General features: G+C 43.2%; 1 protein-coding gene across 1 annotated transcript; it reads right to left on the bottom strand.

Moving 5' to 3' along the window:
• Positions 1-5,520: 5,520 nt before the first annotated feature.
• On the bottom strand, positions 5,521-9,401 carry LOC123097551 (uncharacterized). The gene is made up of 7 exons (XM_044519325.1): positions 8,027-9,401; positions 7,362-7,401; positions 7,199-7,260; positions 6,683-6,771; positions 6,364-6,437; positions 6,171-6,278; positions 5,521-6,083 (listed from the first exon to the last, which is right to left on the bottom strand). The coding sequence occupies exons 1-7, from the start codon at positions 9,315-9,317 to the stop codon at positions 5,687-5,689; spliced, it is 2,061 nt and encodes a 686-aa protein (XP_044375260.1). The 5' UTR covers positions 9,318-9,401; the 3' UTR covers positions 5,521-5,686.
• Between the last annotated feature and the right edge of the window lie 4,052 nt (positions 9,402-13,453).

The following is a 13,453-nucleotide window of genomic DNA, read 5'->3' as shown; positions in this document are numbered from 1 at the left end:
CCCACGCTACTGCTAAATTGACTTAGTAGCAGCGGTTCTTTAGAACATCGTTACTGTTAATTAGTAGTAGCGCTTCTCCTAACCCGCGCTACTACTATTATTTAGTATTTTATTTCTTTTCTATTTCATGTTGTATTCATACACCTTTACACAAGTTTTCATACAACAGGAATTTAGAGATTGTTTTTACATCATAATGAGTTATTACATTATGGGGTGAAAGAACCGTGGACTAGTTTCAAGTGGATGTCCATCCACTTGAAACTAATCCGCGGTTCTTTCACCCAATGATATAATAATATCATCATCATCATCATATCATTAACAACTTAGCATCATAATACATCATTGTCATATAACACCTCCTCAATATCATCGTTTTCATCATTGACATCACATAACACCTCCTCAAGATCATCATTATCAACTCTAACACATTACCACATAATAAACATATTGTACCTCATAGGGCCTATTACATTCGATTAAGACCTACTACATTTTTTAAGGTAAAATAACAAAAAACAAGATAGCCCCTGACTCTCCATTATGGAGAATGGAGATTAGCCTGTCTCCCATTCTTGCCTTTCGCTGAATGTTACTTCCAAGAACCTCCTTGCGAATGTCCATACATTTCTTCCATTCTCTGATGATCATGTGTTCACGGGTTTTAGAAATCCGATATGCACAGGTGAGCTCTGTAGATTTACCTGGCAGTATGTTCAGAACTGAGAGGCGACCATGCAGAGACATCAGATGAGGCACACAATCCATCGGGAGTTTCTGTTGAAAAACATAATAATAACTTTGTAGTTAGCAATGATGTACTAGTTTTAGAAGTATGCAAAAAATGCACGAATGTCGTAATAGTAAAAAATCTTACCAGGGTATCTCCAGAGAAGTTATCGTTGTTCAACACATGCACTAGTGGCACGTATTCACCATAATTTGGAGGAGTTCGATAATAGGCATTGTAATTCTCAAGAAGAGTACAAAATGCGATCAGATGATTTTTCTCCTTATACGTTAATTGGTGCCTTCGGTGTAGTGGGTTTTATCTACCATCTTCCGCATAGTCTTTGAAGAATCAAAATAAGCTGTCAATGGAAATAAGCTATCGACTATTTTGAAATAAACAATATAAATTAGTTAATAACTATGTTTGAGAAACTCACATAGCGGTACAATCGGCAGCGTATCAACAAGGACCCAAATGTCCATATTGTCTTCCTCGCTGTCAGGATCACCAAGATCCATGGTGATAATCATACCCTCATCAAAACCATACATTTTGCAAAGTGCTTCCCAATTTTGGCAACCAAAATGGGTTACGCTCTGAGCATTGTACAGATTTACTTCAAAATCCATATCATGATGGGTCCTTAGGTGTATTTTCTTTGTTTCGAAATTTTCATGGTCTTCAAAACCCATCCTCTCCAAGACATAGCGTCTTGCATGGCATGGGATAAGCTAGTCGAATTGTAAAATATGAAAATTAGACGTTGAAATAGTTGAAGTCATGCTTAATGGAGAAAAAACTATTGTCGTCGTTGCGTACCATATGAACATCGCAGGTCTCCTCGAGCTTAATGCTGAAGCGCCGATCGTCGTCCGGCCGAACGAACCTGTCGCACATACCTCGATCATCGTGGCACCAGCTACACTCCCCCGGGAGACCGTCGTCGTCCGAGTACGACATTTCCTACAATCATAATTCAAAGATTAAACTTGTACATATTTTAGCACAAGTCATGTCAGAATTCACGACAAAATCCGGAATGACCTTTGCTAAAAAAGGACATTTCGAGCGCCTGAAATTTGCCGAAACGGAAATTAATCAACATTCCAACAAAACATAGACCACTCGGAGATGTAAACTGAACATGAACGGCCACTTGGGAAACCACATATCCTATTTGAGCAACAACACAAGATATACAAGGATATTTGGCTGGTCTCACCTCGATGTCGGAGGGGGTACGTCGGTGACTGGGATGACGGCGGGGATGTCGGAGGGGTTCGGTGACGGGGACGACGGAGGTCACCTGAAACCATATAAGTTATCACTAGCAACAAAACATGTTCAACTAGTTTTATTAATTCAACTAGTTCTTACTAAATATAAACTTACTATAAATAGAAAAAAAACTAGTTCTTTCTAAATAAAGTAGTTCAACTAGTTATATTAATTATCTTACTAAAAATAGATTAGTTCTGTTAATTCAACTAGTTCAACTAGTTTATTAATTTACTTACTAAACTAGTTCAACTACAACTAAAGTAGTTCAACTACCACTACTACTACTAAAAATCTAGTACTAACTAAGCTAAATTAACATCTACTACTACTAAATTAACATCTAGTACTAGCTAACCCTAAATTAACATCTACTACTACTAAATCTAGTACTAACTAGTGGCAGGGGGTGGGGGGCGACGGAGAGGTAGCTAGGGGCGGCGAGGTCGAGGGCGGTGAGACGAGGGCTGCCGGCGGAGGAAGGAGGTGGGGCGGCCGCAGGCGGAGGGAGGAGGGCGGCGGCGGAGGAGTGAGGGGCGGCCGCAGGCGGAGGGGAGGATGTGCGAGGAGGATGGAGGAGGGACGGAAGGAGGGGAGTATACCTCGGCGGCGGAGGAACGAAGGCGGCGGCGGCGGCGGCGACGGACGACGACGGTTGACGCGGGCGAGAGTGAGAGTGTGAGTGAGAAGGGCCGGTCCTCCCGTGGGGATAAGGTAGGGATAGTTGTAGCGCGTTTGACAAAACGCGCTACAGCTAACCTAAGTAGCAGTAGTGCTCTACAGTATAGTGCGCTACTGCTATAGCTAGCGGGGGGCCAAGGTCATGGCAACTATAGCAGTAGCGCTGTAGGCTACAAACGCGCTACTGCTACTTCCAAGTCAGTAGCGCGTTTGGCAGACACGCGCTGCTGCTAAGTAGCAGCAGCGTGGTACTTTGAAGCGCGCTGCAGGTAAGATTCTGTGTATAGGCTTTTCCCTAGTAGTGTATGTTTATTATGTGGTAATGTGTTAGAGTTGATAATGATGATCTTGAGGAGGTGTTATGTGATGTCAATGATGAAAACGATGATATTGAGGAGGTGTTATATGACAATAATGTATTATGATGCTAAGTTGTTAATGATATGATGATGATGATGATATTATTATTATATCATTGGGTGAAAGAACCGCGGATTAGTTTCAAGTGGATGGACATCCACTTGAAACTAGTCCACGGTTCTTTCACCCCATGATGTAATAACTCATTATGATGTAAAAACAATCTCTAAATTCCTGTTGTATGAAAACTTGTGTAAAGGTGTATGAATACAACATGAAAAAGAAAAGAAATAAAATACTAAATAATAGTAGTAGCGCGGGTAAGGAGAAGCGCTACTACTAATTACCAGTAGCGATGTTCTAAAGAACCGCTGCTACTAAGTCAATTTAGCAGTAGCGTGGGTCAGGACGCGCTATTGCTAAGCATTAGCTGTAGCGCCTTATCAGTAGCGCTCCTGCCCGCGGTACTGATAGGCCCAAAACCCGCGCTGCTGCTAGGCTTTTCCCTAGTAGTGTAATGGAGAATGAGATGCATGGGCAGGAGGAATAGCAAAATTGCAACCGATCTAGGTTGAGGTTTAAGTGAATTATATCAAGAGAATGTCCGGTGTCTTGTCTCCGTGCACTATGTGTTGCGATCCATTGAACGGCCTCGATTGTATCACAATTTGGCCTCCTACTATGCCACGCGCCGAATCGCTAGGAAATGGCTTGCGGTCCAATGGAAAACCTCGGCTGTTTCAAAATCCTAGCTTCTTCCTACTGCGTCTGATGGCGAATCACTAGGAAATGGGCGTCATATGCTGATGTCTGACGGTTAGACACTTAGTTAGATGTCACTCCATAGGTGATCTCTAAGATTTAAGATGATATGAGCTCCTGCCCAATCACAAAGTAGGTCAATTTCTCTATATTTTCCCTTCTTATCCCACAAGGACGCATGAGGAGGCCACCAGCTGGAGTAAATAGCATAAAACTACTACTTTACAGGCTAGGGTTCCAAAAAATTACCGGTTTTTATTTTTTTTCAGATAACTACCAAACAGGCGGTCGGCTGTTTCAAAAAACCCTGATGACAGAGTGTTTTACAATTAATCGTGATTATGACAGTTGGGCCCCATGCGTTAGAGCTCTAATTATTTGACCATTAGTTTGACCGTTAACTGGCACGTGGGACCTACAAGTCAGTATATTTGTAAAAAGCAATCAGGTCCTTGCATCTTTTTCCAAAAAGCAATCGGGTCCCTGCTAAAGGTCACAGCAGCCACCGGCGCTGCTCCTCTCGGTGCCGCCTCGTCCAGCCGGCGAACCACGCCCGCAACCGCCGTGAGCTCACCGACGGGCGGCCTCTCTCTCTTTCTTCTTCCTTGCGCCGGCTCGAGGTGGGTCTAGGCGAGCAACGGGCTGGGGTCCAGGCGGTGCTCCTTGCAGGCCGCTGCCACTGCTCCTGGCCATGGCGCGCTGCCTCGCCTGTGCGGCCGTCGCCATGCCCTGCCATCGTCTATGCGGCCGCCGGCACGCCCAAGAAGAATGCAACGGCCGTCGTCGCCGAGAGGGCCAAGCACCTCACCTACGCCCGTCGTCGATGCCTTCGCCGTCCTCCTCGAGCTCCCCGCAGACGACCACGCGTACGGCCGCGCCGCTGCCGGAGCGCGCGCCTGCCGCCGCCGCGGCCGAGGACGGCCTTTGCTGCGGCCGCCGAAAGGTGAGGGTGGACCCGGTGGTGCGGGGCGAAGGTGAGGGGCAGAAGCGATGGGTGGCGGGGTGGACACGGTGGGTGGTCATTGCCGCGCCGGGGAGGGCCAGTGAACGGCGGCGGAGGACAGGGCAGGCTCGCCGGCGAGAGGAAAGTAAGGGAGGCACGGAGGAGGGAATACTCAGGGAGGAGGAGGAAAAAGTGTGGAAGATACACTGACATGTGGGCCCCACATGTCAGTTAACGGTCCAACAGACGGTCAAATAGACGGATCGTTTAGGTGCGGGCCCGACCTGTCATAAACATGTTTAAATTTTAAGCAACGGTCATTTGGAGTTTTCTGAAACAGTCGACTGCCCATTCGGTAGTTATCTGAGAAAAATTAAAAAGCGGTAGTTTTTTGAAACCTTAACCTGTAAAGTAGTAGTTTTATGCTATTTACTCCACCAGCTGGGAGCTGACTAGGTTAAGTTGTCGTCCTAGCTAGCCCGTTCTAACAGCACAGAGGCTATGCACCACGGCCGCCCGTCCTCACGGCGAATTTCTCGCTTGCCATCCAACACAGCATTCAGCTAGTAATCGTTCACCAAGACAAGGCAGGGAAATAAAATATCCATGCTTCCTTTTCTGCAACTGATGATTGGTTATAGAACCATCTCAATATTGGCTTCAGTTGATTGTCAGGGTTTGTTATACCTTTTGAGGTCGTCATGAGAAATTCACTATGTACCACCAGCTTAACACAAACAAAGAACGTCTCAACAGAACTTTGCTTCAACTAACGCCCACTGCTTTATACAAACCAGGCTCATACGTCGTTAACCCCAAACCAAACATTTACAGGCAATAGAGCAACAAGTAGCACCTAGAATATCTTTGGCTTTGCATAGCAGACCGTTCACCTACACTGAAGTCCGAATGAAGATACTACTTTACATATCGCAAGCATACAGAAATAGTGCACTAAAAGCAATCACCAAAATGAGCCAAACCTCTTGGGGCTTCAACCAGGGACCCAGAGAGCCAAGGAGGTTCTGTTGCAGTTGCCGGAGTTCCACTTGAAACTCGTCGAGTTCCAGTTGCCGGTTGAGTCCCACTTGATGCTCATCGTCACATTGGTCCTTCTCATGGCCTGCCTTCTCACCGCAATCACAGAATAGATTGGCACCGGAAAAGCCAGGCTCTATGTACTCGATTTTATGGCCTGGTCCCTCGCGACGTTCAAATACTGGTTTCCGTCTCTTTTGGTGGCAGGCATCTGCAAGGGTCGTTGCTCCATCCACTGTTGTTCCTCCCGCCATCATTGATTGTGGCACAATTCGCAAGACGCTGAAAAATATGGAGAAGGGTAAAAATTATAGGTAATGATTCATTTTGACAATCAAAGTACATGATTTTTTTTTTTTTGTATAATACTTCTTTAAAGCTTTAAGGGTGGTATTGATTTTTCTCTTCATGGCTTTAGTAGAGGTTGATGCATCACTTCGCGGCTTGCACAGTAGCCAGTTGAAATCTTCCAAAGCTCTAGGAAAACAACACACCGTAGTCACAAATAGAGCCAAGTCAATTCAACATAGAATTGCACAAGCATATATCCTCGTGTATATACCGTGAGCAAACATCCACAGCTTCGGTGGCAGCTTTAGCTTCGCCTTCACCAACAGAGGAAGCGTATTCTACCACCTGCATCAAGTTTTTTTTAGTGATTCAGGTAAGCCGATTGTTCATAATTCGGAACCGAGAAAACAAATTATGGGAAAATAGATGCTGTATCAACAGTTGTGTGCATTGTTTGAAGGGAATGGATTCAAAACTTGAGGAAGCAAAGATTGATGCTATTAAGGAAGAAACAACACAAGGCAAAGTTGAGGACAAAACAACATGATGCACTCATAACGTGAAACTCTGGACACTAGAACAGAACTTACTACTGGAATGATCAAACGTAGAGATGACGCTGGACAGACTAGTGAGCTACAATCGATGTAAATTGACGTTTCATGTTCCAAGCATTGACCTGCAATGGACCATAAAGATGTGAATCTAATAAGAAATATGTATCACACTGTGTCAACAAAAGCCTCTGGTTATCACAGTTAATTTGCAAGATCATAGACCGGCAGCAACAGATAATAACACTAACAAAACCCAGTGGATTGTAAATGCTTAACATGTCCACCACCAAAGTTACAGATCACAAAAACTTAAGGTGGAGACCGCACATAATTTTCAAAGATATTATACTTGACTTGAACAATTTTTTATGGTCATAAAACAGAGTAAACTGAGCAGATATTTGCGTATGATGTTCAGGAAATTAATTATACTTAAAGACGCTAAACATGCACTTGGTAAATGTTGGATGCATATGTGCACTTGCACATGTGCTATATTAACAGAAGTTAATAGAAAGCTATGCCCCAAGAAGTGGACTAATTCGTTACCAAGTTCCCTAAGCCAGTCTCGAGTCCACAGAAATTCCTCAATACATTTCTCCACATCCATCCTGACAATAAGCATCAAATAGCAGCAGAAGTAGAAATCAATAACTTGTCATGCAAATAAGAATAAGACTGGAACAGGTAAAGATAGCAAAATATGCATTACCATGTAAAGCCCTTGTACCCTTTGTTGGTTATATCTACGCCTGCAATAATTTGGATAAAGAAACAGTTAAGAACAAAATATCAGGAAGGAAACTGTATAATTTCTGAAAGGGTTCAATTTTCGATTCAATGGGGGAGGTCCCAGCCTGAATTCCGTGTTATTATTTCCTATCCAGATATAACTTCTCATGAGTGAATTCGAATTATCATATTACTTCTAATGAGTGAATTCAATGTGAATAACTTCTGATGAGTGAATTTAAATTATCACAAATGATTCCCTGTTATTGTTTTCCTTTCTTTTTTCTAAGAGACTCGTGCTGTTTTTTCTGTTTGGTTGAAGAAATAAAATGAGGTGGTTCACCATCACCTAAATTTTTATAATGAAGCAAAGTACTCACGATTCAGCTTTGGCTGTGCCTTCATGACGGTAAATTTTGTCTAACTACGAGAGTGATCGGCCTTTATAGATGAGTCCATACTCCATACTTGATTACTTGTACATTTTTTTAGCATGGGCGGTAGCCTAACGCATGCTTCTAATGCATCAACGTCTATGAATCAACACATATGTACCCTACCTAATGTTCAAAGTTGATGAACAACTAAATGGTGTCAGCATTTTCAATGTGAATACTGCCAAAATACATTGGGAGGATCTATCACCTGGGGTCATGTTGAGGTACTTGGGGAAGGAGCATGGACGGTACATTGGGAGGAGGTCGATGTCGCCAGCAGAAAACGGGGCTATTGCTTGCACAACCGCATGTTTCATGTCAACTGTGATGACCCAGGCCTTGTCGTCTTCATCATTCACCTTGGACATGACGTAAAGAAGATCATCATTGCAGATGCTGAGGGTGGGGGTGTAGAAAATCAATTTCTTCAGGTGTAACTTTTCTGTCTCGTCGTCCCCCAGCTCCGGCAGTAAAGCAGAATAACTTTGGTCAAGGGAGATGTCGGCAACATCAACCGTGAATCCCCGGAGCCAATCTCCCGAAGAAAGATTCCTGTTCCATATGGTGGCTTTCCAACTTTTATCTCTGCCACAGCAGGGCTTGCAACTGGAAGGGTCATGGTATTCTACGTCGACAAACTTGATCAAATCATCACAGCAGGCCACATCACGAAAATATTGAGGAGCGTCAGATCCTCCTAGCTCGTCGTCGTCGTCTGATAGTTGGGAGCAAGGCGGCCTTGACACAGGAAACGGGATGTATTCGATCGTAGGATGTTCATCGAACGGTCTGCGAAGTAGAAGAATACCACGCAAGAGATCAACCCAGCCCAGTGAGCGTCCAATCCTGATCTGCCTGCAGGCATCATGCCGACTAAAATATCTCTCATTAGACTCTGATATAGCCATCAACCCAACCTTCTTACTCCATGCCTGTGTCTGGGACGAGAAGACATGGACATCAAACATATGATCACCCATGGTCCTGTTCCACCGTAGGAAGGCCACGACATAGTGCTCGCCCCAGGGCAAGAGGCCGAATTGCGGCCGGGCTTCGTATGCTGGAATATCGGGTTCCGGGAGCAGGTGCAGTGCTGGCTCCCCGGGGCCGGCTCTGTAGACGAAGTGGTGGGTGGACTCCGGGAAGGGGCCGTCAGGGGCGTTGAAGGTCACGTCGAAGAGAAGGAACGCTGCCTCCGCACAGACGACGTGGGCGCCGATGAAGCCGGGCTCGGGATCGTCGTGGGCGAAGTCGTCCGGGTCTGAAACTTTGAGGCCGGGGCAGTGGACGGAGAAGTAGGAGACGCCCGGCGGGTCGACGAGCCAGAAGGACGCCACGACGGGCTGGTCGTCCCTCGTCCTGGACACGACGGTGGTTGCGTTGTGGAGCTCGGAGATACGCGCCGACGGGTGGAGCAAGACCCAGTCGCGGCGTGGGGAGGCTGGGGCGGTGGCGTAGGGGTCCATCAGGCTGATGGGGTCGGTGGGGAGTGCCGCCATGGATGTGGATGTTGAGGTCGGGGTTTGGGGATTAGGTTTTGCAGGCGAAGGAGAGGGAGGCGTGATGGACTCGGGAGGAGGAGCAGAGGCGCGACGGCTCCCTATCCAACGATTACGTTCGCTACAAGAAGGGACACCAAGCGAACGTTGTGTCCAGACCCAGCCAGCGTAAACCCCATCCTGGGCCAGAAAAACAGCCCATATCTCTACACCAATTATGTCCCCTCTTTAGAAACGCATGCACATTTTAATCTACTGGTGGCATTGGTGGAGTGTGCGCAACAAGCTGAGGAAAGGGAAGCTAGTAGCACCGGCAGCAGAAATAGCCAGGCGAACTCGCAGTGCGGTCATGGAATATATGCAAGTCTATATCAACCCACCAAAGAAAGCCTGTCTGGACAAATGGGCTGCCCCGCCTGACGAGATGCTGAAAATCAACGCGGATGGATCATTTGCTCCGGGAGAAGGACATGCGGGGTGGGGCGTGGTGGCGACTGGCGAGGGACTCGGCAGGGACTATTGTGGCAGCCAGGGCTGGATGACAAGATCATATACATGATGCCTTTGCGGCGGAGGTAGCTGCCTTGTCAAATGCCGTGGCCCTTGCAGCCGACCTGGGATGCCTGAGAGTCAGCTTCGAGACGGACTCACAGTTGTTAGTTGAAGCTATGGACTTCAGGAAACCAGACTCGTCAGCATATGCGGCTGTCATTGAAGATACAAAGTTTCAATTGAAAATGTGGTTCTCTAAGCATAAAATTTCTGTTTGCCTCGTAGTGCTAATGCCGTAGCGCATGAGTTAGCCAATATCGGCCGCTTGTACCCAGTAGAACATGTTATGCACTGGGAGTTTGATGTACCAACCCATGTGGCTGCTTGTGCCTCGAGCGAAATGCCCGAGCACTGTTAAGTTATAAAGCTTTGCTTTGATCTAAAAAAAATATATGTCCCCTCTTTTATTTGAAAAAATGAGCCTATTTGTTTTCCTGCAAACAATTTTTTTGAAAAAGAAATAAAAACCGAAAAATACCACAAATTAAGTTGTCAGCTTTCTAATAACCATCACCAAAATCTTGTGTACAAAAAAGGGGAAATCGGGCAATCACAAAAAAAATGCCATCGTCTCAAATAATAAAAATGTCATCATCGCAATGACATAAAAATGCCATCCCTATTATATGAATATAAATGCCATGCTATTAGTAATAAAACTGCATGTCACTAAAAAATGCCATCATCTCAAAATTAAAAAATGTCACGCTCTTAGTAATTAAACTGACATGCCATTTAAATTCAAAAAAGGCCATCTTCTCAATAAATGAAATTGACATACTCTTAATAACAAAAAATACCGCCCTCTTAAAAATAAAAAATATCATGTTATTAATAATAAAAATGCCATGCTATAATAATAAAGCTGCCATCTGAGATAGTAAAAAAAAACCATGCTCTTTTAAAATAAAAATGAAAATAGCATACTCTTTTAAAATAAAAATGCTGTGCTCTTAAAAATAAAAATGACATCCTCTTCTTAATCACAAAAATTGCCATCCACTTTAAAATAAAAAATGCCATGTTATTAATAAAGAAATGCCATGCTACAAATAATAAAGCTCCTGTGGTTAGTTCATAAATAGCACAATGTTTAAGCTCAGGGTTATCTCTTGTGGTTAGTTGATAACTCTGCCATAATCTAATGTACTTACAATACAGATATGGTTACGATAGTCAAACCAGTTCCGAATTTGAACACAGCTGCAAAATAGACCAGCTTATATACAGGAAAACTTAAGAAAGTAAATCACACACAGGAATACAATGTACACAGCAGGAAATGTGAAAGTGAAACTGAGAATCACCTGGATCTACTTTTTTTCATATTTACAAAGCTGCTCGAGCATATGCCAATTCGGCAATTCCTATTGTTTTGCAACATCCCTGTACTTCTTAATGCCTCTGATGATCTTAATAGACACCATTTCTTTCCGTTCCCTGTCCCAACATTCTGACACCTGACCAAAGGTACCTGATGTATTTATTTATATTTTTGCGGAAAAGTTACCTGATGTATTTGCAAACACATAATCAATTATGAACACATCCCACCGACGTCAACAATAGCAGTGTGCAAGAAACGCCTTGAGAATTTCAACATATCAACAGATGTAAAGGCTACTGTACAAACTGACGTTCACCCATTTTGCATTAATCCTATATGCAGACATAAGTACAATCCATAAGAACAAAAAAAAGAGGAAAGCACTACTCTGTTTAAACAAACCAAAATAGTGATAAGGTAATTACAGTGGTTACATACATGGAGATAAATAGCACGATGATCTTCAGAAAGATCAGTTTTCCTCTTAATACATACATGGAGATAAGGACATAATCCTCTTAATAACAAAAAAAAATGCCATCCTCTTAAAAAAAGTCATGTTATTAATAATAAAAATAACATGCTATAAATAATAAAGCTGCCATGTGAGAAAGTAAAAAGAGAAAAGTATACTTTTCGTCCTTCAACTCTTGGTGAAGTCTAGGTTTGGCCCCTCAACTCCGAAACCGGGCAACTTGCTCCCCCAACTACCAAAACCGGACAAGGTTCGTCCCTGGTCTCGATTTTGACCGATTTTGGTGCTAACTCACCCCGGTTTTGACCGGTGCTAACTCAAATTCGCGTAATTTTTTCATACTTGTGAACTTTTTGAAATTCACACTCTTTTTAAATCCACAGAGTTTTTTCAAGGTCGCAAATTTTTAAAAACATAAACATACTTTTTTTTCAAATCCGTGAACTATTTTAAATTTTGTGTACTTTTTTCAAATCCACATATGTTTTCTAATTTGCATAAAAAAGATCTAAATCCGCGTGCTTTTTTAAAATTCACATATGTTTTCTAATTTGCATAAAAAAGATCTAAATCCGCGTACTTTTTTCAAGTTGCATAAAATTTTCAAATTCATGAACTCTTTCCAAAGTAATGTACGCATATATGAAAAAGTAAGTCAGTTTTAAAAATTACATGAACTTTAAAAAAGTACATGGATTTGAAAAGAGTAGGTGAACTTGAAAAAAGTACTCGGATTTGAAAAGAGTACACAAATTTTTGAAAAGTTCACATATTTGAAAAAAAAAGTAACCGAATTTGGAAACATTGAGCGGATTTGGAAAAAGTACGTGAATTTCAGTTGGCATGGTCAAAACCGGGTTAGGACAGCACCCAAATTGGTCAAAACCGTGACTATGGATGAATCTTGTCCGGTTTCAATAGTTAAGGGTGCAAGTTATCCGGTTTTGAAGTTAAGGGACCAAATCTAGACTCTGCGAAGAATTGAGGGACGAAAAGTATACTTTTCTCAAGTAAAAAATGCCATGCTCTTTAAAAATAAAAATGCCATTCTCTTAAAAATAAAAATGCCATCCTCTTAATGACAAAAATTGCCATCCACTTTAAAATAAAAAATGACATATTGTTAATAATAGAAATGTCATGCTATAAATGCCATGTGAGAAACTGAAAAATGCCATGCTCTTTAACATAACCAAAAATCTGTAGAAATGACATCATACATATCACTTATACTATAGGAAACAATTCTACAAATGCCATGGCATGTTAGCGGTACAAACAAAACAAGTGCCATTGGGATAGAAAATGCCATGGCATGTTAGCAGTATAAACAACAAAATGCCATGGTCTAATTTTAAAAAATGCCATCCTCTAACTAAACAACTATCGTTAACAAAACAAACATCGATGCCGATGCACTAATATGCTGATGAAAACGAATTTCCTAACATTTGAGAGATGAGAGTACCTTTGTACCTGTGTATCCCAATCTCAGGTCGGACAACAAGGATGCGGAAGCAGCGACTTGGAGTAGGGCAAGAGAATGAGGCCGTCAGGGATCCCATCCAAGTAACCGGTCTGGGAGAATGGCCCTCGAGGCTTCCGCCGCCTTCATGCGTCCGCCGGGCACCGAGGAAGCCGCGCGGCTACACACAGGCCAACGAGAGTCTATGGAGAGGGAGCTAGCTTCTGTCAACGGGGTCTTTGAAAACTGCCATGGTATAGAGCAAACAATTCTTAAAAATGCCATGCTCTAATAATAAAAATTCCATGCTCTTAATA

The sequence above is a fragment of the Triticum aestivum genome, chromosome 1B (genome assembly GCF_018294505.1).
Source record: "Triticum aestivum cultivar Chinese Spring chromosome 1B, IWGSC CS RefSeq v2.1, whole genome shotgun sequence".
In the NCBI taxonomy this organism is placed as follows: domain Eukaryota; kingdom Viridiplantae; phylum Streptophyta; class Magnoliopsida; order Poales; family Poaceae; genus Triticum; species Triticum aestivum.
Note: the sequence above shows the minus strand (reverse complement) of the source record. Positions and strands in the feature narration are given on the sequence as shown.

Coding starts and splice junctions, on each gene's coding strand:
- LOC123097551 (XM_044519325.1), bottom strand. CDS start 9,317: ATGGCGGCACTCCCCACCGACCCCATCAGCCTGATGGACCCCTACGCC. Junction 6,772..7,198: donor AGACTGGCTTAGGGAACTTG/GTAACGAATTAG, acceptor GGTCCATTGCAG/GTCAATGCTTGGAACATGAA. Junction 6,438..6,682: donor TACGTTTGATCATTCCAGTA/GTAAGTTCTGTT, acceptor AACTTGATGCAG/GTGGTAGAATACGCTTCCTC.